This window comes from Glandiceps talaboti, chromosome 7, assembly GCF_964340395.1.
Source record: "Glandiceps talaboti chromosome 7, keGlaTala1.1, whole genome shotgun sequence".
Taxonomy (NCBI): domain Eukaryota; kingdom Metazoa; phylum Hemichordata; class Enteropneusta; family Spengelidae; genus Glandiceps; species Glandiceps talaboti.
This window is the reverse complement of record NC_135555.1, coordinates 6505560-6533158: the sequence shown is the minus strand read 5'-3', so window position 1 is coordinate 6533158 and position 27599 is coordinate 6505560. Positions and strand designations below refer to the sequence as shown.

At 36.8% G+C, this 27599-nt stretch overlaps 3 protein-coding genes across 8 annotated transcripts in view; 1 reads left to right on the top strand and 2 right to left on the bottom strand.

Annotated features, from left to right (window-relative positions):
* Positions 1-16719, bottom strand: part of LOC144437667 (glycogen-binding subunit 76A-like) — a 34176-nt gene extending 17457 nt beyond the window's left edge. Inside the window, exon 1 of one of the 2 annotated variants that reach the window (XM_078126671.1) lies at positions 15601-16719. In XM_078126671.1, coding sequence (XP_077982797.1) covers positions 15639-16496 — 858 coding nt within the window. In that variant the 5' untranslated portion in view covers positions 16497-16719 and the 3' untranslated portion in view covers positions 15601-15638. Of the gene's footprint in view, positions 1-347; positions 1486-15600 lie in introns of those variants that run through there. The other variant, XM_078126670.1, reaches the window with a different exon arrangement.
* On the bottom strand, positions 6666-11587 carry LOC144437463 (glycogen-binding subunit 76A-like). The gene is made up of 2 exons (XM_078126406.1): positions 10353-11587; positions 6666-7545 (listed from the first exon to the last, which is right to left on the bottom strand). Exon 1 carries the CDS (start codon positions 11152-11154, stop codon positions 10390-10392), a length of 765 nt encoding a protein of 254 aa, XP_077982532.1. The 5' UTR covers positions 11155-11587; the 3' UTR covers positions 6666-7545; positions 10353-10389.
* Positions 11709-26867, top strand: LOC144437666 (cytosolic beta-glucosidase-like). Of its 5 annotated transcripts, XM_078126667.1 has the most exons (4): positions 11709-11880; positions 15739-16734; positions 22504-23870; positions 25595-26867. In XM_078126667.1, the coding sequence occupies exons 3-4, from the start codon at positions 22577-22579 to the stop codon at positions 25879-25881; spliced, it is 1581 nt and encodes a 526-aa protein (XP_077982793.1). In that variant the 5' UTR covers positions 11709-11880; positions 15739-16734; positions 22504-22576; the 3' UTR covers positions 25882-26867. The 5 variants fall into 5 exon arrangements, with proteins under 5 accessions (XP_077982793.1, XP_077982795.1, XP_077982794.1 ...); XM_078126669.1 differs by lacking the exons at positions 11709-11880; positions 15739-16734 and adding an exon at positions 18724-18812; XM_078126668.1 differs by lacking the exons at positions 11709-11880; positions 15739-16734 and adding an exon at positions 18849-19537.
* The last annotated feature ends 732 nt before the right edge of the window (positions 26868-27599 follow it).

The window sequence follows — 27599 nt, the reverse complement described above, 5'->3', positions numbered from 1 at the left end:
ACTTGTGTAACAGTTTAATGTTACAATAATAACCTATATGTATCTGGTACAGGCATGACTGCAATGTCTAGCATAAAAGTACAGCTGACATTAGCTCTAGCTGTGATATCACATTGAAATTTAAAGTGAAATTGACGTCAAATGCCGAAATCTGCACTTTGCAAATATAATATCAACCCCTCTTATATCATCCCCAATGCACTGTACTACAACGCAAGATGCAAGATTTCTATTGATTCTGATGTCCGGAAGCACAACCCATACTTTCACATACTGAATAGAAAGTCATGCGTCTGCCTCCCGATTGAACTGTAAATATAAAATTCAAACAATAAAGTATAGTTTACCCGTAAATATTATACAAAATGCATCCAGAGTGCATCGCTGTCTGTAGTCGTGTCATTTGCTCTGGTGTAACATTCAAACATATAGTTGTGACCGTGGTTATTGTCCCAGAATGTTTGGCCGTTCACTTCATACAATATCGCAAACTGTAGTCGGGCTCCAACGTGAAATTCTCGTGGTGTTGTCAAACCAAACGAAAATCTATCAAAAGGTCCGTCGCACGAATCTTGAACATAGCTAGCCGGGATGTCGTAATGTGTAGCCCATTCGTTAGTTGTGAAACGAACTTTGACAGTTTTGTGATATCCGATATTTGCCACTTTGACAGTCCCAAGAATAGTTAGGTCTGAGACAACTGCGTTTTCTAAACACACTTTGTGTTGCCGTGTTCTGTCGAGAAAATCGACATCGCCACTTGGTTGAGAAAAACATGCAGTCAGATATTTATGATCCGATATGCCATCGTTACTGCCTAGTGAACTGTATGCAGAGTCAGGAACTTTAGGTACAGAATCAGTAAGAATATGACGCACAGTTTCTAAATCAAGGCCCAGAGCGTCTGCAAATTTTACTGACTTACGTCGGGTTGGGGTACCAGGGGGAGTTTTCGACGGATCTTTCAGTGAACTCCCGGACGGCTTACGATGTCTTGTAGGGCTTAGCGGCGACGATTCTCCAGACGAAGAGGCCGCACTACTTGTGTACGAACTGTATCCGTTGATCTGATCGAGTTGAAATTCTTCCGGTGACCGACATTCTCGAGGCGGATAATCAACCGGCGACCAGAATACAGGAGGACTGGTCGGTTCTTCCGTGTTCTGGTTATAGTCCTGGTTCGGCCTGTACCCATCAGGTCCGAATATACTGAAAGTATTAGCGTCTTTAGCGTGTCTGCTTTGTTCGTTCATGATCTTAAGAGTTCTTGCTTGAGGACACCGCGAAATGTCACCATAGCTCCAATGCAGTAGTCGTACTAAATACCTAATTACTACCTGGATTCACCGGTCATGAGCCCAACATCGACTGTGATCACGCATTTTCACACAAATGGTGAAAGGCGTCCTTCAAGTACAACGGACCGGTGTTATGGTTACGATGAAAACTCATACGATGCCTAGTGCATTGGTTTGACCAAGGTGGCTGACACACTCATGTGTTTTTTGCGTATTTTTTAGAGATACCCACCGGCTTGTGTGTACGTGCAAAGGTCTCGTGATTTGATTGGTCGACGCTGTAGGGCCACGCCTACTTTGGGGTTAACAGAGGACGGGGGTGAACTGCAGGTCGAGATCAGAAATGCGACAGACGCAAACAAAAATAAATGCACTTTCTAATTTTCTTCGAACACTTTAAACCCTTTTTTTAAAGACTGATTTTTCGCAATCGTTTTTAAAAAATCCTTGCCAAGTACTATCCAACGACGACATGACATGCGTACAAAGTGCCGGATGCAGCTGATCTAAATATGTGCAGACAGCTACTGAATTACGCTGTGACGTCAAAACCATGTCCTGCTATTGAAAGAAGCGGATTCATTCCCTACTACATTAACTGAAAGTAATACATAAGTCTGTCGTTTTCGAACGGGCATAGGACATTTTGGTGAATAATTGATCCGTATATACTTCCAAGTAGGTTGTTTGTAAAGATGTCAAAAACAAAAAATAAAATATTTTGCAACTGTGTCAGCTTCCCTTGAGAAACCATGCAACGCTACAACATTATTTGCATATTTCGTACCTGCAGAGGTCATAGGAGTCAGCCAGGGCTTCTTCGACGACCTATGACCGCGTTCTATGTTTTTTTGTTTACCAACTGAAACACATGGTGTACCTTACCTTCATCGCCTTGACGCACGCACGAAACTGAATTAATGCAGGTAATGCTGGTAAGAATTGGATCGTGGAACGTGTCAGTTTTTATCATGAAACTATGGTATTCGCGACCTACTCCAGACACTAAATTCATAGAAGTATTTTGGGGGTTAACTTGTTCATGTTGCTGTATAACTTTATACCGTTTTATTATGTTGGAATTGATTGGTAAAGGCAAGTCCCATGTAAAACCACTGTCAGTGATCCATATGTCAAATCGAGTGCCTCTAACTTTTCATTTCTTCGTAGTTTGAAATAAAGATAAAATCTTTGCTTTTTTTTCGACCATAGTAAAATACAGTATATAAAGCTAACAGTCAAGTTCCTTTACAAGAAGTTCAGAATTTCCTGTTTTCTGTTTTCTTTTTTGAAGGTAGCAAGATGGCGCCCTCTGTAGACGGTTATTGCCACTGTCGTTGTCAATGTTGAAATCGTTGAATTACACAATTGATACGGTATTAACCAAATACTAAATGCCAGGATACGAATGTACCCACTCATGTGTAAATAAACATACGTACGAGTATTTATTTTTGAAAATTACAGAAGGGATTTTCGTAGTTATATATATTGTGCAGCAATCTGATTGAATTTTGATGTAGTAAATACGGCTCGATTTCTCTATTTACCTGTATTTCCTTAGTTTATTGTCGTTTAATTTGTTTTCGATTTTGTTGTTCCGGGGGTGAGCACATAGAAAGGAGGCGCTCACTCCCGAAACAACAGAATTGAAAACGAAGGAAATACTAGAGGTACAGATGTTGCTATTTCTTCTGCATTTCTTGAACTGTAGTATACAGTATTTGTTTCCTAACGTTACTCGGAATGTCTATTTCGAGATAACAGGAATTTAGACAATTGATAGCGTCATTGGAATTTGAAAACTATCATGTCAGAGATTTGAAATCGACATGCTTTGAGTAAAAGGGTCGCGACCCCGATGCAGTGACCTTTAACCCCCACTTCAGTTAAGATGACACAAAGCTGTCTGTATGCATTAATTCTTGTTATTATGGATGCAAATAAGGTCACCAGGTGAAACTCAGTGTAGATGAAGTATATTTTACTGAACGTGCTTTCATAACAATTACTATTCGTCACCATACCATAACGGAGTATATACAATAAAAAATAGACTAAGTGATCATTTTCTATTACACGTCTATTTCAGGCCTGCCTTTCAAGAATATTGTACACAACCTGACGTAAGTTAAATGCATTACACTCTAACCATGTTTCAATTACAGCAACTTTATTTATTTATTTATTTTTGAATAATTGCACACTTTAAAATCAAATATACAAATTACTACTATCAATAAAGGAAAACATAGAGGCCTAAACAATGACTGGTTTCGATGATTCGATCAGAATGCGGAGATAGTTTAGTATGTATTAGTGAGCTTACTGACTACAATGAAAGCACTTTCTGTGCGCACTATCACAATCAAAACATTTCCTCGTCTGTGGTTCTATTGATGGTGGAGAAAAAAACCTTAGAGGTAAGGACGAAATTTTGCGAGCTTATTGACAACAATAAAAGTATTTTGTGAGTTTTATCATATACAAAAAAACTCTTCCTCATCTGTGGTTTCATTGATGATGGAGACTATTGTCTGTGGATATATTGATTCAGAAAAATCTTAGAGGTAGGATCAAAGTTTTGTTACGATAACAGTTGGTTTCATAAGATATCATTGAAACCTTCAACTGTGTATCACGCGCACATATTCTTTTTTTGATGCTACAATACAAATATAGATAAGGGCAATGCCGACTCGTTACAAAAAAACCATTATGACTAATCTAACATAGTACTACTACTGATGTAACTGTGTTCTGTTATAATTTTAAACTTTATGCATTTATTTATTTATGCCAGACATACATGTATATATGGCTTCAGAGTTAACAATGTGTTACATTACCCGTAGCTTGTTTTCCTTTTCAGTGATTCGGCATGTCTGAAATGTTGTCCTTATTTAAACAAATTGCCCTATATCAAAGATACAAATGTGTGTGTGTGTGTGTGTGACACTCACGTATAGTTATATTTACAGTTTCGGTGATCGATGTCTGGTGAAACTAACCGTAATATAATAGCAGTTGTATCTGCTCACATGGTGTACAGATTCCATACACAATGGCGTCATTTTATTTTGTGATTCAATATATTACTTTGTTCAAAGTAAACCAAGACAATTATCATACAAAAGAAAACAAAAGAAAGGAAAACAAAACAAAACAAAGAAAACAAAAGAAAGGAAAACAAAACAAAACAAAGAAAACAAAAGAAAGAAAACAAAACAAAGGGAAACAAAGGAAAACAAAAAGAAAACAAAACAAAGACAATTAAAAAGAAATGTACTCTGAGCTGCAACTAACATTTTAACCGTAAACAAAAAACTTCATACACTCTCATGCTTGTAGGTTGGGTAATGAAATTGCGTCTTATTTCTTCGATTAAACTACATTCTACAAGACACTGTGGCTACTAATTCTGTTGGACAACATCCTTTTAATTAATTTACCGAAATAACAAGTTATCAAGTATCTGCAGCTCTACATTTGCAGTTTGTTGGAAAATAATTCCAAATGTATCAAAAATATCAAAGGTAATTTAATATTGTCAGTTTGTTGGAAAATAATTTCAAATGTATCAGAAATAGGTAATTCAATATACTCTTTGTGTTCATCTAATTTGGTAAAAGCAATCTTTCCACTCTAAGGCAAAAGGCTTAAATTGTCAAGACGGTTGAAAAGACTGGTATCTTTAATCACATAATTTCAATGACGGTTTATCCTCCATGGCCAGTCACATTTCACTTATTTGCTTAATTGAATTTTCATCGTGGATTGCTACATTAATTAATTGCCTTGTTGTGCCTGTGGCAACATTATAGGAGGCGTGTATTATTTGTTTACTGTTTTCTAAAATCGTTAATATTCAACAATCGTACTGGCCGCATCACTTTATAGATTGAAAAGAGTGAAAATAATGTAAAAAGTTCATTTTATCTATTAAATCGGATGCTCAGCTGATGTTGAGGCAAACTACTTATGAAATTGATGCATTTACGTAAATGTTTCAGGGTCTTTGCAAAGGTTAAAGGTCAAAGATCAATATATAATGAATGAAATGGCGTTCAGTTGTTATCTAGTCAAGCCAGTTTGCCAATTCTGTCTACACGTTTTGCAACTTCTGGTTGTACATAATTAAACGATTAAAATAAACTAAAAGACTAAAATAAAATGATTAAAAAGTTAAGAACTAAATGAACTAACTACTGAAAATCTCAAATACTGAGCATATTTGGATACATAATTGTAACAAAAATCATTTTTAAAAAATCGGTTATTTTCAGACTAGGGATTTCATCATCTTGCACTGGAGAACGTTTGTAATCTGGAGACACCTTGGAATGTATGTTAATTAATTTTTGAGCCTGTCCTTTTGACTAAACATTCCGTTTTTACCAAATTGTATATTGTAGAAGATCCGACTATTTTTCCTTGAACCATTTTTCACCAAAGCACCCTGAGAAAGAACTCTACTAAATATTACACTAAACTGGCGATGTTTCGTATTTTAAAAAAAAAACACTCCCGATTTACATGTTTACTTACTTAGGCAACCATTATGCCGCACACGTACACAATATTACAGATACCAAACATAACAAGTAGTATGGGAAGTCGTCTAGACATCAAACCAATCACACACATACATACATACATACAAACAAACACACATACATACACACTCAGTATGGCATGCTTATAGCATAACGGAATATCAAGCTCGAATTTAGATGTGCTCTAAAGTAATTATTTTTCTCAATAAATTATGTTTGTTCAAATTATTGCAGTTCATCCTTAAAGACATAGCACAGCTACGACCCTAGCGTAAATACAATTTATGACAAATCATAGCATGAACTACTGTATGTCTAATTGTAATATTTCTTGGTGAAGTAAAATTTACTAAATCCTATACATACAGTTATCTTTCTGTAAGTTTTTATAAAAATGAATATAAAGGACGTTGATATTAAATGTAAAATCATATTTTTTTCAATCATAAAAATATTCCTGAGTCACATGTATTAGGTAATATGTCAAAGACATACTGGTGACTATTAAGCCTGTATGGCAATGTCCATAAACAAAATTATTGCTATAATAATTAGATTGATACAAAAAAATCACAATGTCATTTCCGATTAAGTACTTTCTTAAATGGACATCATGAATACTGATAGGTATGTATGTATGTATGTATGTATGTATGTATGTATGTATGTATGTATGATTTTGTATGTGTGTATGTGTGTGTATGTATGTATGTATGTATGTATGTATGTATGTATGTATGTATGTATGTATGTATGCATGCATGCATGCATGCATGCATGCATGTGTGTGTATGCATGCATGCACATGCACGTGTGTGTGTGTGTGTGTATGTGTATGTGTATGTCTGTGTGGAAGGCTGTGATTGTGTCACAGCATACTGTACATTCACCTTCTTACATCCAACATTTTAATCTTGTTATTTTGATCTCATGTCAATTATTGTCCCTTCTTTTTATCATCAATGTCATCGCTTGTAACCATGACAATAGACTCCTATGTACATAGCATCTGGGATATTAAATTTCCAATACAGGTTATTAGCACCACAATGTTTCAATGCCACTCAATACTTACATACAACTTTCAGCTATTTACAGATAGATGTCTAAAATCTATTACTTAACCTAAATCCTATTTGTAACTTGTTAATCTAGCTATGCATAATGTGGCATGCATCATGTAAATAGTATGTAACCATTCAAGGTTACGTAGAAATTTGCCAATTTATAGACAATAGTAAATGTTATTCTAATAATCTCAGTAAATCATTGTTTCAGCTTAGCAACTAGTTAAAACAATTAAAAACAAACTTGTTCTCCTATAAAAATATAAAATTGAGAGACAGTGGTAACTTGAAACATGGTATGGTATATGTATATCAAGGGTTAGGAAGGAAACCCTGGATACATCAGCATTTTTCTTGAGATATACCATAATTCTACACTTCTTTGTGGAAATTCAATCTCTCCCTATTGCATTGAATGTATTTGGTTGAATGATGATGTAGAGTGGACAGCATATAAACCTGAGACATATCACTCCCGTTTATAAAATCAAACAAGTCATTGTATAACACGTCTCAAGCAGATAATCCAAATCATGGCAGTGTATGTGGATATTCCATCATTTTCCATCAGCAAAAATCACATCTAGGGTTCTCAGTTATTTTCACACTCCTACACTTGGATACCTGTGAACAAAAAGAATCTTCGATTAGCTGTACAATGAGATGTCTATATTGTCAAAGATTTATAGTTGAAAACCTGGAATCCATTTACAGGAGGTCATATGAATAGACCTAAAGCTAGGCTAATCAGTAGAGCTGACTTCCATGTGTAGTTATTGTGTATATATTAACTGAGCATTTCAGCTTTGGTTTGCTTATTGCACAGCCATTTTGTTCTAATTGGGTATATATGATCTACTCACTTACCAATATCATTATTTTATAGATATGTCCTGTTAAATAATCTCTAAAGATGTGCAAGTATCATTTCATTACTTTATGAAATTTAAAAATGCATTTCCACTCAAGTATAAGTAGACTGAAGTACATAGCATAACACCAAACACCAGCACAACAGGATTAGTGCATATTCAATTTCCTATACATAATCATCCTCTAGCGGATGGAAGAACTTTACAGGCATACCTACCTACCTACCTACCTACCAACATACATACCTACCAACATACATACCTACATACCTACATACCTACCTACATACATACATACATACATACATACATACACACATACATACATACATACATACATACACACACACACATAAATAAATACATACATACATACATACATACATACATACATACATACATACATACATACATACATACATACATACATACATACATACATACATACATACATACATACATACATACAAACACATATACAGTTACACACACTATTAGTTATCCCAGCAGCAAGCAAAAACAGTCTGTAAATCTAATTGTTCCATTTGCTATTCAGGTTAATCTTCTGAAAAGTTATCAAAAGTTGTAAAGCTAAAATGTACTAGTGATAATGGATAACTATGGTTTGGTTAACTAATCAAGATTAACATGGTTTTACAAGATGTTACAGATGGTCTGAATTTCTATTGGAACTAAATATGGTATTACTTCCGTCCTTGACAACAAGTAGTAAGTAATTGCTTCTATTTCTATGTCAGAGTACTATTACAATATATATAACCCAGAACATGTTAGAAAATGCCAACAAAATTCTACAACAACATTCTGACATTGTGTCCATTTGAAATTAAGCTGTTATGCTAGTTCTAATTGTAGAGATCTAGAGTTACAAATCGCGATTGAGAAGCCACACCATACATCTAATATTAATATCAGATGTAGGGATCAGCTAAGTTTTCACTATTTATCTTCATTTATTTGTTTGAATTGTTCTTTGCATCTAAACGTGTTCATACGCCCCAAATAATTTACTTCTATGTAACTTAATGGTGACATGATTTAAAAGAAATTACATGAAGTAGCAAAAATAAGTGCTAAAAGGTGTCTGTGATATTACAGATAAATTGATGGATTTCAGTCAAGGTCATTGGTCAGGGTCTCAAAAGAAAGATTACACCTAATAATATGGGAATGCACATTTGAATACCGTCTCAGTCTTAAAGTTTTTTTAATTAGGCGATAAATTATAATTCTTCATCACAAATATAGCCATCATTCAGTAAAACAATTAAGCGCACCAAAAGTAATGCAACTGTATATTTCTTGTTCTAGTTACATTTAGACATAATTTTAAAAGATATAGACAACACATAAATGCTACAGACTGCCTGCAATAGGCAAGATATAGTTTGATTTTGATCATTGGCCCTGAAGGTCAAAGTCAGGGGAAAGTTCACTATGTAAAAAGAAAACTTGTATGTGAATATATGAAGTTAGACATTTGAATGAAGTCACTAATAGGTGTTTTAAAGGGTTTTTGTTTGTTATGGATAATATATTGATTTGTTACTCCAAATATATGGCTGCCATTCAATAAAACATGACATGATCAGCAATTGTCAGCAAATAAATATTACAAAGGGTCTTTGATTGGCAAGAAAATGGCTTGATTTTGAGAATTGATCCTGAAGGTCAAGGTCAAAGCTTTAAAAGGAAGCTCATATCAGCTCATTCATTGAGTAGATATTTATTTGGAGTCACTATGTATTACAGTATTTGAGCTATATCGTCAATATAAATCGATTTTTAACTATAAACATGGCCACCACTCGGTCAAATTTGCATATGTCGTGAAACAAGAGACGTACATACATCCTATATGAAATATCACCTTTGTGCCAGGCTTGAAAGAAATTGGATATTTGCATGTCTGAGAAAGGACGTAAATTACGGATGGACGGACAGAGCCCGTTGTAATAGCCCTCTTCGGGAGACTATGACAACACAAGCAATAGAGAAAGTCAAAGGTCAAACTCCCGGTCAAACTGAACTAGCCAGCTACTATATATCGGATTTTAGTCGGGTTGCCATACCATTTGGGATAGTCCTGCTTGTAGACAGAGTACGTTGGGACTCTATTCTGGCAATGTCCCATTCCTTCTCGAGGGACAATGTCAGAATCGAGGCAAACTCTGTCAACGAGCTGCAAGCACTACACTTGAGACAAATATATTCGTGAGGTCAGGCAACAACTACAACTGTTACTATAAATTTCAAACATTTACATTGCTGCATACATTAAACCAGGCTTCCATATATACTATTGTACAGAATAGGATTTTCACAGATCTGTTTGTTATTGATTTACATTCACAGGTCAGGTCAGGTCAAACGTTCCACCGTATATACGGAAGAGGCCGCCATTGATTTATACTCAGCCAGTCATAATAGTGACACTTTTATACATTCATATATTAAATTCACATTGTTAAATTCGCTATCGCATACTTTTGGTGTGCTGATTTTCAGTGTTAATATTTAAAATAAAATGATACTCACTGCCAACGATAATCTGGTCTACAGCGTTGCTGTCTCGTCACACAAAGTGATGTCCCCATCTATTTCTTGGGTTATAGGAGTCATTCGTTGATGCATAGCAGATCACAGCATAGTTTTTACTGTAGTTGTTGTCCCAATAAGTTTGTCCATTGACAGTATAGGAGATAGCGAACTCTAGTCGACATCCTACCCTAATATTCTGAGGCAGTGACAAACCAAAGGAAAAACGATCCGTCTCCCCGTCACATGATTCCTGTACGTAGCTCGCTGGTATTTCGTAGAATTTAGTCCAGTTGTCCATAGTAAAGCGTACGTTTATTTGTTTCTTATATCCTATATTAGCAACCCGGACTGTCCCAAGAACTGTAAGATCTGGAACAACTACGTTCTCTAGGCAGACTTTTTGCTGTGCAACTCTGGACAAAAAGTTTGGTGCAATACATGGATGTGGGAAGCACGCGGATAAGTATCGATATTCGTCATCCGGAGATTTATTCTCTGGCATGATCCCTCGACTTTGTAAAGTCTGCCAGGCATTTTCAACTTCAGAATCTTCTTTTAAAATCGTATGTACAGCTTCTACCAAGTCCTCACCAACGGCATCAGCAAAGCGGACTTGTTTTTTCTCTATCGGTGTACCTGGAGGAGTTCTGGCCGGGCTTTTCAAACAGCTACCTGATGGTTTCCGCTCGCGTGTCGGAGATGTATCGTCGGTGCTAGTTTTATCGTCATGGACTGAATCGCATGATAAGACGATCCAATCAGGACTCAGTTTTAACTTCGGTTTGCGTTTTCCACTCATTGGTTTACTGTTTACGACAAACCCGGTGATTATTGTTTCAAATAATAAATTAATGGCTTCGCTTCGTTGCCATCCAGGTCTACACGTGTGACAGAGCGCAGACGCTATACGCTAGAAGCAGGCATGTACACACAGTCGATTGTCGGTAAACCGTCGTCGACTGTACAAAAATATACACGACGTCGAAATATATACTTGTCGTTCAAGTATTAAACTGGATTGTGCCAGAGATACGCAGCCTACGTGCACCAGACAGGGTGGATCTGTTTTCATTCATGTAAATAAAACCACGTGACAAAACTACGTCACAGCAGACGACGACTCCGGTTCATTTCTATACGATCAATGCGTGGACAAACGAAAAATAAATATGTAAAGATATAAGATTAGCTATCATATCTTTCAAGTAAAAATCATAGCGTTTTTCTGACACTACAAAAATTAAGAAGAAAAGTCACATGGTCAAGTGACGTAGATAAGGGTTCCCCCATGTCACGAGTGTGGTGAGTCTATTTACAATATTGACCCCGGATCATTGCTCCAGAATGTTCGCAAGATTTATGTCATGACATTCATAGCAGTGACCCACATACATACACTCTGTTAATACGGCTTTCTTTCTGTCCTTCAGCATACGGTACTAGTATTTTTCCCATAGAATGTGATTTGAAAGACTGGTGTGTTCAGAGTCACGGAAAACAGATGTCAACGTACACCCGGCAATATGTAAGTCATCAGATCTGCTTGGCAAGCACAATGTTATATACTTGTAGGAATCAAAACGAATTTCTGGCTGGTGGTTGTGAATGATAAGCATTTCTGGAGTCCTCATCAAATAAAGGGAAGTGGGGAACACGCGAAAAAAGGGAGGTTGTAATGACAATGTTCTCTAGAAATACATATTTATGTTCTGAATCATTTAAAGATGTAGCTCACTTCGAATATTGTCTTTTATTATCATTATTGCAGACGTTCAATATTATCGAACGATAGACAACTTATAACTTTCATGTAAACATTCTCGCAAACCAGAGCTGTTATTTCTTCCGCTACACTTCGAAATACAGCACGTTTCGACGGTGTCGTAAAAGAGGCCGTGGTTTGCGACGATGAATGTAAACCACGTGATCTAAGCGTGACTCGGAACGAGGCTATTATTACACGCATTATTGATATTTGTTGGCCTAACGTTAGGACACAGTAATCGTCTCTCGAGCGTAGGCTAGTTCAATGACGTCATTTCTCATGTGACTTGTGACGTTTTCTTGTCTCGGTCACTCTGACCTTCAAGGCAACACTGTACATCAGAAAGTACGGTATGCTAGGAAGATCTAGGTGGAGTTTCTGTTCGTAAAGGGGGGTTTCAATATGTCGATGGTCTCAGACGTGAATCTCTCCCTACACCCTCAGACCACTAAAATATGTTTTAGTGATCTGAGCTACACCATAAAAACTCTTATCAGTAGGTGGGGGAAGGACGGACGGGTGTCAGATTTTTTGGGGTGGGTCATATTTAGGGAAATAGAATGAGGAGGGGTTGCATTTTATTGTAACTAGTTGTATTATCTATTTTTGCACTATTTTGTGACTTTGGCATCCCACCACTACCAATGTGGTACCATATATATTATGAAAACATATCCAGTCAAATCGCTGGTGGCGTTGAAGCAATTGTAAGTTGTGGTGTGATGAGCGTACAGGGTCTCACAGAAATGAAGGGAGAAACATTTGTGTTAAAGATCTTAGGGATATTATAGCGGGGCAGAGATGTTGATCTCGGTGTAGACAATATTTGTAGCGTGCCCATCTAGTCTTTGAGGTCACACTTTGAGCTATGCCAATTAGTACACAGCTGCAGCTTTGGTATTTCCTAATACATTGAATGAAAAATTACAATTGTTAAGTTTACAATTTGTTTTCATTTTCTAACTGTGAAGGTAATTTTGCACAATTTGTCTAGACGAGCAACACGCTACCATGACTCTTTCATTGGGTGAAGTTGTCATTGCGTGTACATGGTTGTGTTTGTTGTCCGCTCAAGGAGAAATTCCATGTTTCCCATGAATGAAAGTTTCGAAATAGAAGCATTGACTCTTTGTGTATTGTTTGCGACTGTTGCCGTGGACATGTTGTTTATATATACATATATATATATATATTATATATATATATATATATATATATATATATATATATATATATATATCATGTGCAAAAAGAGTTCGCATCACGGAGCCTATACAATCGTAAATGACGTCACTATCTTGTATCTGGTTGGGTGAAAGGTCATCTGTACAGAGCACCACATGCAAAGTTCGACGACACGGTATGACGCCGTCAATCTTGACAAATATATCATTTATGTAACAGAGTCCATCGTTTCTGGTTTGTTTTTATCAGTGACTTTATCCACCTACATACATATATTTGCACTACGTGACGTTTCGCAGTGGGTTTAGGGGGCCGTCATAGTATACGACCGTGGGGGGAGTCACGGACAAAAATTAGGAAAGGCAGCAGGGGAGCTGTTCGAAACCACTTTCCGTTAATATACATATAAAGAACCAGAATAGAGTCGTTGGTCCCTCAGTCAGACTTAGCAAATGTGATCTTGGGATGATGATTGAGTGCCATGGAACCATTCTACACAACATTTTGTGGTTAGAAAATGTCTCGTTTGCTTTCATCACATATAATAATTGATATTAGATCAGCTGTATGATATATTGGAACAAATATATCTGCCACTGGGGTTGGAATAATGCCAAAAACTGACACTAAGCATTTTGTCCTTTCCCATAGGAAATATTCAAAAATAGGCTATGGGGTCAACAGAGGACATGTGTGCTAATGATATGCAAATAGGTAAAGCATGGATTCTTGATTGCGCAATATTTGCATTTGAGTTCATTCGAGCATATGAGCCGTATCATTTCTGAAACTTTCCAGGAATGAATTTGATGATGATGATGATGATGATGATGATGATGATGATGATGATGATGATGATGATGATGATGATATGATGATGATGATGATGATGATGATGATGATGATGATGATGATGATGGTGATGATGATGATGATGAGGAGGAGGAGGAGGAGGGGAGGAGGAGCAGGAGGGTGGTGGTGGTGGTGGTGGTGGTGGTGGTGGGGGCGGCGGCGGCGGCGGTGGTGGTGGTGGTGGTGGTGGTGGTGTGATGTTGACGATGACGAGACGACGACGACGACGATTGTATAAATTTACCAACTATTTTCTCTCGGTTAGTCCGACTCAGAACTTGAGTCGATATTACGAGTTTTTTTCTTCCTAGCACTATGGACATTGTTCAACATCCTTCCAACATACTTTGTTATCCTTCAACAAGTCACCAATGTTATTTCCATGACAACAAAGGAATGAATGTAGATATGTTGGTTAATTTACGTTGAGTTGTGTTGTGCTGTGGCATGTTACGTTACGTTATATTTCAGTATGATGTTATGTACTGTTATGTTATGTACTGCTATGTTATGTTATGTTATATTATGTTATTTTATGTTATGTTATGTTATGTTATGTTATGTTATGTTATGTTATGTTATGTTATTTTATGTTATGTCATGTCATGTCATGTCATGCCATGTCATGTCATGTCATGTCATGTCATGTCATGTCATGTTATGTTATGTCATGTTATGTCATGTCATGTCATGTTATGTTATGTTATGCATTTCTTTACGGCTTGGCCACTCAAACGTATCGTGTGGTACGGAATCCAGTCGGGGTGGATACAGTCACAATTTGATATTTAATTATTTTCGTCATAATTTCATTTGTGTCACTCTAGTAGTTTTTGCTTTAACTAATTTGATACAAGATCTTATTATCGTCTTTACACCTGAAATCCCCAGCGTTAATTAAATTGATTATGGAAGATACGTCATAAGCATCGATAACAATAATAATAATAATGATTGTAACAACGAAATCACAGACTTGATATCCATTTTTCTATTCCTTCTAAACGTTAATATAAAAACTGTCAAGTAAACATCTTGTTTAATAACACATAAATTATGTAATATCTTCATGCGTGTATGTAAACAACAGATAGTTTATACCTGGAAGCATTTCCCTTCATGTTATATGATTATCATAGCTTCACCATAGAGGGATACAATATGAAACTACCATATTCGAATACCTACAGCGACATACTCACCTTTAAGTTTGCTACTTACATAATTAGTAACCTGTATAAAGCTATCAACCTAAATAATGCATGCATGCACCCAAACTTACCAATGATACCTCCCTACCCATCTACTAGTACCTGTATATACGCATCACCCATGCAACTTACAAAACTTGTAACGTGACTACACATCGTCTAGTGATAGAGGAACTATGGGTCATACAAGAGAAAAGCACAGATGTATCACTAATATAATGCATTGACGTACCTATGGCATTGACTTTGACCTTGACACCGATATCACATCTATGCGAAGTGTGTCCACAGTGTGTCTATTTTCGGAGGATGGTTAGTCTTTGTGTAGCACTCTAAGACATAATTATCTCCATTGTTATTATCCCAATAGGTTACCCCATCAACTTCATAGTAGATGGCTAACTCGATTTGGTCACCGACACCAAAGAATCGTGGAGGAGTAATACCGAATGCGAACCTGTCGGTCGGTCCATCACACGATCCTTGTACGTAGCACGCCGAGATGTCGTACTGGTTCTTCCATTGATTAGCGGTAAATCGTACCTTTACAACCTTATGGTACGAGATATTGGCTACACGTACAGTCCCTAGAATGGTCAAATCAGATACTGCAATTCGCTCTAAACAGACTCTCTGGTTTTGTACGTTTTGTAGATACTCTGGGTCGATTTCTGGTTGTGGGAAGCAAGCTTCTAAGTATTTCTGCTCTGGGGCCTGTTCGGCAAAGTGGACCTTTAAATGTCTACTGCGCGAGGACCTGCGAGGTCGAACTACAATTCTTCTGTATGTACGTGGGCTTTCTTGTGATGTTACTTCAGCCGGCTTTATTGTTGGTTTTCTGTAAGGATGACAATTGTCTCGTTGAGGACACGGTGACTGCGACGAGGCTTTTCTATTAGGAAGTGGGTTGTCCTCCAGGGTTCGTGGCTGTTCAGACACGGGCTGTATTGCCACTGTTGAGTAATTTTGCTGGGGGATGAGAGGAGTAAAATTAAGTCTTGCCCCATACCAACAAGTCTGTGTAAGCGGCGAATACTTAATTCGTGGACGTTGTGATGGCGGTGTTGACCAGGGTTTAGTAAACGCACCTACCAGAGTCTTTAAGCAACCAAGCGCTGTGCAGTCCATGCCGATTTTGACGAATCGTACGAAGTGATTACTATGATGAGGAAGACATTGGAAAATTAGCGTTGTATTGCGTGCTGGCACCAAGCGTTGCTCGTCTACACAGTGCTTTTGTGAGTCGACGTCGAGACATCACTGAGAGATCTCCGTGAAGCCCATTCAGCGAGTAGATGGAAACTCAGCTGATGATGAGGCAAAACAGTGGAATGCTCTGAGAACGCATACATTGCCTGTTCGCATCGTGAGTTCATATGAAGGTCACGTATTGCCATGCACTGAGAGTGTGATCATACAAATCTATAGAGAGAGGGGAGACAAGTCAATTTACATAGCTTCATCTAATAACAAACTAAAACCGATTTACATATATAATTAAATGAACTGCAATATGCCAATAGCTGATTGAAATGAACACCACTGCGTATGTACAGACATCGATTATATATTACACAGTACATTAGAATATTAATGTGCCGGTGTTATTCCCGGTTAAAATCGTAGTGTATGGCACTTACAGTGGTTTATAGCGTGACAAGGTCGTGATTACTTTTGATTCATCAGCCAGTGACCCCAGATGTGATCAAATATTTAAACTTAAATCAATAATATTTTCAAAATAAATCTTGGTTTCAAATCTTAAAAAATATGAAAAATAAAAATGCCATGTGTGTGATAAATGGTAAGCTTACATTGTGGTTATAGTTTAGGTGTCATTGTAAAAAATAAATGCGGAAGTGAAAGGCCTCAATATGATTGATATTGATACTAGTTGGGGCACAGGGTTAGTGTATTAAAGTAAACTGATTCTTATTGGTTGATTAAAACGGTTTATATTATGTATTGCTTAATCACATAATCACTCGTGATATAGAATTAAGGATGGAACATAAGGAGACAGAAAGTATAAACCACATAAGAAAGAACTTCAAGCAGTTAATATTGGATTTGATTTTGAAATCAAATTCATGTATCTCGTGTTGGCATGGCCCCTGCTTGTATCTTCTACGTACACACGTGGCAATAGATCAGTGTCATATTCCTAATCAATCTAAAAAAAATTATTTGATTTTATACCTTTAAAAACACTTTACGGAAACTACATGAACGTATATGTAATTGCAACCACAGAACGATGAAACCATATTGTGAGGAGACATTGCCATTGCTTGTAGAGGGGGGGGGGTATATTATATATGATGACAAAATCAGTATTTCCTATATTTGATATCATAAACGTAAATAGAAGTAAGACATTACAGTTGGGGGTCAGTGACCAACTTAACTGTCACTGACCCACTTATTGCTTGAAATTTTCTCATTGTATGTACACCATCTCAATATAAGTTAACCCCTGCCCCTAGGCCCTGTCCCTCCCCCGTGTATTCATTTTTTGAATTTCCACTTGTCATGATCACCTACTATCAAATAAGCTCAGTGCTACAAGTATTTACACACAATAATGTTCCCTTTTAAAAGAGAGATTTGTATTTGGAACCATGTCAAGAAAAAACGCCATCAACGTCGTATCTCATAAAATCTCTAGACTTAGTATTATACTAGTATATCCTAACATTATTACAAAAGCCAATGTTAACATTCACTTGACTTTGTTTTTAAAAGTTCGCATTGATCAGATTTTTGTTTCTTTTCGCTGTCTTTCAGTTTTAAATATAAACTGCTTGTTGAACAGGTTTTCGACTTGTTATAATTGCTTAAGAAGAAATCCAATCACGTCTACCCCTCTTCAATATTTCGATCGCGGCAGGCATATACAACAAAACAATATATAAATGATGAACTTTTAAAATCACAGTGACTTCATTTCAGGTTGAATAATATCTTCTAAAAACTAACATATGTATAAACGTACTAGTATTTTCATTCTATCATGTGTCCACTAATGCACCAACATACATATAATAAAGGCAGACATCTCTTGAATTACGTATACTATAGGAGCATCTCTTTGTTACCTGAATAACCCCCCCCCCCCACCCCTTCAGACAGCAATACATTCCGTGTAACGTTTCCGGCACTCAACTATCTACTGCTGCAGAAAGCTGATTTCGACCAGAAATCGATAGCACCTCAGACAGCTTGCAATATGAATGTATATTTATAAAATATTCCTACTCAGATTTCGTTTCACAAGACATGCTTTGAATGCTTTTTTTATTCATTCCCTTCTTAGACTAATAATAAGTATGCAGTTCTCCTATTTCTGTGTTTATATTCCGTATTGCTGGTCGATGGCCTGAAATGCGAACTCGGAATAATTGAATTCAACATACACTGTCTGCTAGACTGTATATATCTTAGGTAGGAATACTATTTATCAGTTCTATTTTTTGAAAAATAAAAGTAGTTTTACAATCATGTGAAATTCTACAAAAAACGAAACGTCAACAGTTTCAAGATATGTTTTATACTACAGGGACTACGCATGGTGGACGATACACAGTCAGCGAATTGAGATTTACATCTATATTGAAATCTAGTCGGATCGTTGAACTTCTCGGTGAAAGGCCCCTGTTACAAAATTATACGTAGTAACCAACGGATAATGTATGGACTCAATATTGTCGTATGAATTACCGATAACGTATCAAAATCAGTCAATAATGCAGTTGACCGATAATATAGTACCTTTTCCGAACAAAGATGAAGTAAAGAATGACATAATAATAGTATTCGTATGTGTTGATAAATCATTACTGTATCGAATTGAACTTTTGTTCCAAAACCAACTTGAAAATTGTGCCTGAAATTTCCGACTGTACACTTTAATATAGTTTTTAGTATACTGTTATCATATTTTTAATGGTGTGTCTATGACGCATCAATCCAAGTATTTTGTATGTATAATTGGTAACTTTCTATTCTTGATATGCAAATTAAGGTATAATTTCACAAAACAGCTTAAAACTCGTGTGTGTTTTCTGATATTACCGATTGATGTTTTAAAATATGACCTTTAACCTCTGGGACAGCTGGTGTTAGTACAACAAGAAAAATCTCTGGGCTGTTGGCACTGCTGTCACACCGTAAGTAGCTTATGCGGCCGATAACAATTGTGTGCTATGAATATCACGGCAATATTGCGAATACATCTAAATATTAACTGAATTGAAGTGTGTATTGACGTTGCATCGTCATGAATGAAGTGGGTTTCCCTGCGAAATTTCAGGAACTAATGGCGTGTTGACCAAGAACGATACAGTAGTGTAATTTTAGTTCGACAAGACTGATGTAATGATGTTAATAACGATGAATTGGTATGTATTGAAAAGCATTGACCGTTTTGTGGTGAGGACACGCATGAGGAAAATGGTAGAAATCAGTGTTTAAATTGTGGCTGTGTTGGGAGCTACGACTTGTATGAAACTAGGGGTTTGTTGTATTGCAGTAACCTGGAGAATTGAGTATTATAGGTAGCACTTTGGACCTTTCTTTTTGAACGTTGTTTGTTCTACATCTTCGTTATCGTCCTATATAAACACATGGCGTGATTTCATGTACTCTAAAATACACATAATATTTGTTCACACTACATACTATATTTCTTGATTTGAGAAATTTCTGGGTGGGATTCGCATGTTTTGGCGGTGTTGGTAACTGTTCAAGTATAAGATGGATTCACCGACGCATCAGTGCAGTGGCACTGTAATTAAACGGTAAATGGGTGTGCGTTGTTGTGATATTACCGCAGGCCATATCAGGAACTGTGCCCAGGGGAGTCTTTAGTCATGACATTGCATTACCTCTGAAAGCTGTTTTAACCACAGGCACTCGAATCAATGTGCATGATTTAAAAAAAATGTATAATGAATAATCACTATACATTTTCCCCCAAATCATACAGATTGATTCGAGTTCCTGTGGTTTTAGCATCCATGTAACCTGTTGTACACAACCTGATAGTTGTTTCAGTTCTCCTCCAACATGTTGTATACCAGGTAATTGTTTTAGCGCTCATACAACCTTGTACACTGTCTTGCTACTATGCTAGCTATTTTGGCATCCCTCGTATGTAACTTGTTGTATACTTGATAGCTGTTTTGGCACCTCTGTAACCTGCTGTAACCTGTTACAGGTAGCTGCATTAGCACTCACATAATATGTTGTACACCAGGTAACTGATTTATTACTACTATATAAACTGCTGTACACGAGGTAGCTGTTTAGAATCTCTGTAACATGTATACCCTACCTTCTTAGCAAGTTCGAGGTCTGTCTAAGATAACATGGTTGTAATCATCCACGTATATGTTGTTAGTCGTTACCCGATGGTTATATTAATAAATCTCATTTAGAAATGTATTTTTATTGTCCATAATGACATAGTGCAGTGATTTTGAAGATCACCAAAACAGAATCGCAAATTGGCAAAGGTTCTAACGTTATGGTTCTTGGTGGTCAGTACTGTTTTATATCGATCTATCCTCACATAGTATTCTAACGGCTAAATCAAGTTGAATATTATGTCAAGCAACTATAGTAGAACTAACTTCAGTGGAACAGATATTTGGAATAAAACATGACGCAGTGCCGTAACATATTGATTACCAAAAAAATCGCAAAAACGCCACGTCCACGCTGTCCTATTTGCATATACTGAACACCCCTTTTAGGCTGCTTCGACGTCAATAATGCTAGTGAGTAATTGCTCCTAAATATGTACGTTTTAGTGGGTTTTTTTTCTGATTTCAGCAGAACATGGGGCCTCAGTTATCCTACTGAATGTGCCACTATAAGCACTGACACAAATGACTAATTGTTGAGTCACGTTGACCAATAATATTTTCTATTGAAGGTGTCACGCGATAGAACACAGAAAACTACAGCGTTAATGTGGTATAAAACTAGCTGTTGATTATATAGGTGTGAATTTCCATACCTCAGTCTGTGAATTGGTGGTTAACTTTTTTGCCACGTGTTGACTTTGATAATTATGGCTTGTAACTGTTATCACGCTGGTGGATTTTGAGAATTTTATAATTGTTCACTTTGCATTGTAACATGTGGTGATGTGGCTTATATTCTTTGTTTGGCCAGGGTTACGATTTCCCTTGCAGTACTTTGAATTGATATTGTTATATAATATTTTCTATAGACTACAGTTCAAAGTATAAGAACATTTTATGTTTCATATTTTTTGGGTATAGTTAAAGTTTATTTTCGACGGTAATCTAAGAACTGCTGCTTATTTATATTTATCAAACGGAGTAACTTTTGTTGTTGAAACTTATCTCATCATCGTACACTGATTGATTTTCATGGGAAAATATATTTATGGATTTATATGATACGAGAGATGTCAAAGGTTATATGTCTGATATCAGTGGCTAAAGGTCACATGTCTGGGCATAGAGGTTTACGGTTATGTATGTCTGGTACTGAAGTAGGGTTTTCTTAATTTGTTGTTATACACGTATGTGAGTGTGGTGGAGTGTTCAGGTAGCATATACTCGGTTATTTTCACCGTCAATGTTTGTGAGTTAAAATATATTTTGTACTTACTAGTAGAATGGACTATAGAAGAAAGGTATAAATTCTAAAACCTCTCTTGGAACTGTTATATTATCCTCAGGTGGTTATGTTAGGATATGGGTCTATACTCCGTATGGAACATTATCCAGACTTTCAGTCGATTGAAGATGCCCAAAAGAAGTAGAGAAAATAATATCTTTTCCAATTAAATTCGCTAATTCATCCTGGTCCGTCATTCTAGCTAGAACTTTAACATATTCAGATAAAAAATATGGCAATTGATGTTTAAACATCTATAATACATGGACAATAGCTGACGATAGAGGGCGACCTCGCATGGTATATTTATCGTCAGGTACCGTCTGTATAGATGAATTGGCGGAGGAAGTGAAAGATACAAGTTATTAGTGAAAAAACCTAGTAACTAACAACTATATGGATATCAGTAAGAATTTTTGGATAATTCTTTAAACACTATCAGATTAATATGAATTAACAAAAGCTTGTGTTTGTGTTTTAGGTTGAAAACGCCGACAACGTCGTTAGCATTGACTGTGGTTTTCTCAATTTTGGTCTTTGGTCCTCTCATTGCCATGGCGGCTGACTCCGATCCAGAAGTTTTTGGCGGTTTCGTATACAAAGAGTTTGAAGTTCCCACCCGTGATAGAATTCTCTACGACAACTTTCCAGATAATTTTACATGGGCTGTAGCTACATCCTCATACCAAATCGAAGGGGCCTGGAACGAGGATGGAAAGGGGCAAAGTATTTGGGATACCTTCAGTCACCAAGAAGGGCGCGTTTATGGAGATCATAATGGCGATGTGGCCTGTGATAGTTATCATAAAATTGAAGAGGATGTTGCGCTGTTGAAAAATCTTAGCGTCACACACTATAGATTTTCGTTGTCTTGGCCAAGAATTCTCCCGGATGGAACAACTGCTCGTGTAAATCAGGCTGGTATTGACTACTACCAACGCCTTATCGATGCATTAGTTGAAGCCAATATTCAACCGATGGTAACGCTGTATCATTGGGATCTGCCTCAAGCTCTTGAAGACATGGGAGGCTGGGAAAACGATATCGTGGCGGTTTACTTCAACGACTTTGCAGACCTCTGTTTTAAGACTTTCGGTGATAGAGTCAAGATGTGGATAACTTTGAACGAACCCCTCATTTCATCCAAGATGGGTTATGAATTGGGTATTCATGCTCCTGGTGTGCAGCATCAAGGCAGCTCTATCTATAGAGTTGGTCACAATATGTTGAAAGCACATTCCAAGGCTTGGCACACCTACAATTCAAAATATCGGAACACACAGAAAGGATTTGTCGGTATTACTTTGGTTATCTTCTGGGGCGAGCCAGCCTCAGACGATGAAGAAGATATAGATGCAGCGGACCGATATATGCAATTCCACGCAGGCTGGTTCGCTCATCCCATCTTTATCGGAGATTACCCAGAAGTAATGAAGAAACAGATACTGACAAAGAGTCGAAGTCAGTGTCTGACGTCATCTAGGCTACCTACTTTCAATGAAGAGGAAATTCGGTTGATTCGTGGCACAGCAGATTTCCTAGGTGTCAACTACTATACAGCAGAAAAAATCAGAAATAGAGAATCGGCTTCTCTACCGGCTGGATACTTGGAAGATCAAGATATATCTATATCGTTGGACGATAGTTGGCCAAAGTGCGACGTTCCTTGGATGAGACCAGTGCCGTGGGGTCTTCGCGAAGTCTTAAACTGGGTTAAAGATCAGTACGGTAACCCACCCATCTATATCACAGAAAATGGAATTGCTGAGAAAGATACAGGAGAGATGGTTCTGGAGGACACGTGGAGAAGTAAATACCTGACAGCCCATATCAACGAAGTCTTAAAAGGTAAACACCATCTCATTCATTCTTAGTACTTGATCCTTCACTTTCCATCGCTCATCTGACTGAGTGTTTCCCCTTCAAATCTTACATAAGAAATCGTGTTAATGGGAGACTGGTATAGTGTTTATTAGCGTTATTATTGACGGGGTGTGGTGGTGCATGATGGTATGTATGTATGTATGTATGTATGTATGTATGTATGTATGTATGTATGTATGTATGTATGTATGTATGTATGTATGTATGTATGTATGTATGTATGTATGTATGTATGTCTGTCTGTCTGACGGTCTGTCTGTCTGTCTGTCTGTCTGTGTCTGTCTGTGTCTGTGTCTACGTACGTGCGTGCGTGCGTGCTCTTATGAATTCATGGTTTGAAGATAGCTGGTACATATAGTCTATCATGTGTGCTGAGTGTATGCATTATATAGTAATAGTATAATGTTCTCATCGTATTCGGTGTATTCTATAGTTGTGCATAACTATACTGCGTTGTCTTGCTGCTGTATTAAACCACTGATTTCTACCATCATTATACATGTACATCAAAGAATACTATTATAGTTATCATTATATACCAGGCCGAGATTACACATCAACGAATTTACATAGTTATGTCATAAACTACACGCCATCTCGAACATATTGAATTTTAAATGTCGACAGATGCTTGTGCTAATATGTATTTATGATCATCAAAATGATTGCAATTACAAGTTGTAATGAGGTACTAGGAAATCTGAATTTTCTTGGAATATAAAATAGCAGTACAAGCGACTTTCAACAGTCTAACTGAATTGTAGTCTTAGTACTTTCAATCCCCGTCCTACAATGAAATCGTCAAAATCATGAACTCTCTCGTCATCAATACTGAAACTACCAGTTTGTCAGTAATTGTCTTATGCTAATTATCTCATACATTACACAACCAATGACGTCATAATGCACCACTCTGTAATTTTTTTCAACGATAATTTATGTACATATTGCACAATTGTATTCCATGTCTGATGAAAACTAACTGCATAACATTAATGTAAATATTGTCAATTTCTTTTTCTGTTTAATTTCAAGGTCATAGGTCATCAAGTGCACTCATATGAAGCAATGTGACGTCATGCTTGGTAACCTAGCAACTCTCTTCACGCATTATTACTAATTTCATTTCATTTATTTTCACAATATTTTGACCGCTAACATATTCTACCTGTGCTTGAAGCTGTTGTAAAATAAATGCTTTATTTTATCACTACATCGTAATTTTTACTTAACACGTATGCAAAATGTAATACATCTGTACGTTCATTCTATCACAACCATACCGTTGCTGTAGGCCACTCTCATCCAAATAAAAATGTTAAAAGTGACACTAAAACTAAACTAAATTCATATATATTATACGCCATGCACCGGTAGGTTGTTGTCGTTCAAAATGTGGTGAAAATTTTGTTATATTTAATATTTCAGCTAGGAAGGTGGATGGTGTCAACGTACAAGGGTACACAGCATGGTCATTGATGGACAACTTTGAGTGGGCGGATGGTTACAAGATGCGATTTGGTCTGCACTTTGTTGATTTCAACGATCCCAATCGATCAAGAAAACCAAAGTCATCCGCGGCTTTGTTTAGAGACATCGTTCAAAACAACGGGTTTAAAAAACCTGCCAAATTGTAGAATTCAAACCGCATAAATAATTAACATATTTCATGTTTTTTACCATTATAGCTTACGTAATCGATGACGTAGACGTGAGAGGATACACGGCCAGTTCACTTATGGACGATTTCGAATGGGATTCTGGGTATTCACTTAGGTTTGGATTTTACCACGTAGACTTCAATGATGAAAGGAGAACCCGTATTCCGAAGGTTTCAATCGAAACCTTTTCTGAAATCATTAAAAAGAATGGTTTCGGGAATGCTTATGATAATGATGGTAACAATAACAAGGGTTTTAATAAACTTTGGAACATTTTCAAACAATTTTCATATTTGTTTCAACGAGCAGACTAATGTGTTTTGACGAGATATCAACTTCAAAACATTTTTGAAGGTGGATTTTTATGTATTTGATATAAAAACTGTTCAAGCTCAATATTGTTCTTCGTGACTTGGAGTGATGAACCAGACAGCCAAATTTATGCAGTTGTAATTGTAAGGACTACTACTGTCAATGTCAGTGTTTACAGTGATGGACCAATCACAAGATAACTTTCAGTTGAATCAGAAGACTTACCGATGACACACGTCTGCCCCTATTCTGTGATCATACAAACGCAGTTCTTACTGGACTTGTCAAAATTCTATATTTGTATAGGTAAAACAACGAGGCGTGTTAGCACCGAGTTGCATGCCCTGCTAACACCATGGCTCCTTTTGTGGTGATGACTTGATAATATTCATTCTGCCACTCCATCCGCATCTCTTGTTTTCAATATACACCCACAATGTCCTCCTTCAAACCAGATTAAGCACATTGATCCAACCATAGTGTCTATGGTCGAACCGTGGTATTAGTCAAGTTACCCCAAGCAGAAAGAAAGTGTCACCTCCTGTGTTACAGTATCTTTGACATTTGGAGCAGAATGACACCAAATACTTCATGATTTCTAGTGACTTTATAGTTGTATCGTCTGCAATAGTTCCCATCATAGTAGCTGTGGAAGTCTAAAACATATTTCACTCAAATATCCAATATGATGACCCCAATTCTGAATTTCTAATACAACATTTGTAAAAAAAAAATGACCATTCACTCGAAAATATTCTTTGATTTCATTTGGCAATCTGTCTGTCATAATATCGACGACGAACTAGTTGTAATGTGTCGGCAGCTTTTTAATTGATCACTCGAAAACTGACAATAGTTTCAATAAATCAACTTCATGGTAGTACATGTCGATTTCCGATTAAAAGTTTTCATTTTTATTCAATGGGTTGTAATATTATTAGAGATAAAAGAAACAATATATGCAGTGAACAAGCCAAATAAATTTACTCGCTAAAATTCCAAACTTATGGTTGATATCATACAGTTTCTTTTTACAAGTACTTAGAAATGTTACATATTGTATATACCTGGAATGTTTGTGTTGGTATGCAGTGAGGTGAACATAAACACATGACGTGTATCTATGTGAATTGCCATAATAATTGTAATACCAATATAGGAACATACCCTCCTGTCTGTCTGTCTGTCTGTCTGTCTGTCTGTCTGTCTGTCTGTCTGTCTGTCTGTCTGTCTGTCTGTTGACCGGTGGCCCTCTCTCTCTATTTCTTTGTGTTAGTATAAACACCTTTCCATATACCATCCCATGTAAACTATTTTAAATATGCCCAGTCTATTGACAACGTATATCATCATTTAGTAAAATTCAAAATAGGTTGACCCGATGTCAAAATGCACACCACCTCACTACTACATTTTGTAAATGTATTGCCCCTGCTATTTTTACATTGTCTTTGTAAAAGTTAATGTTGACCATTATTAATGGTTTGTACTTAAGTAACGTAACGTATAAGACTAATAACGGTTTATGTTGCCTAAGACCGAAATATAAAAATTGCATAGAAGAATCTCACTTGCCAAAAGTGCTCACGCTGTTGGCAGTGTGTGGGTGTGGGTGTGTGAGTGTATATGGGGGGGGGGGATTCCGCTCACGTTGTTTGTAATGTCGATATACCTTGTACCTTGTATATCGACGTGTCCGATAAATAGCGGCTTATTTTTT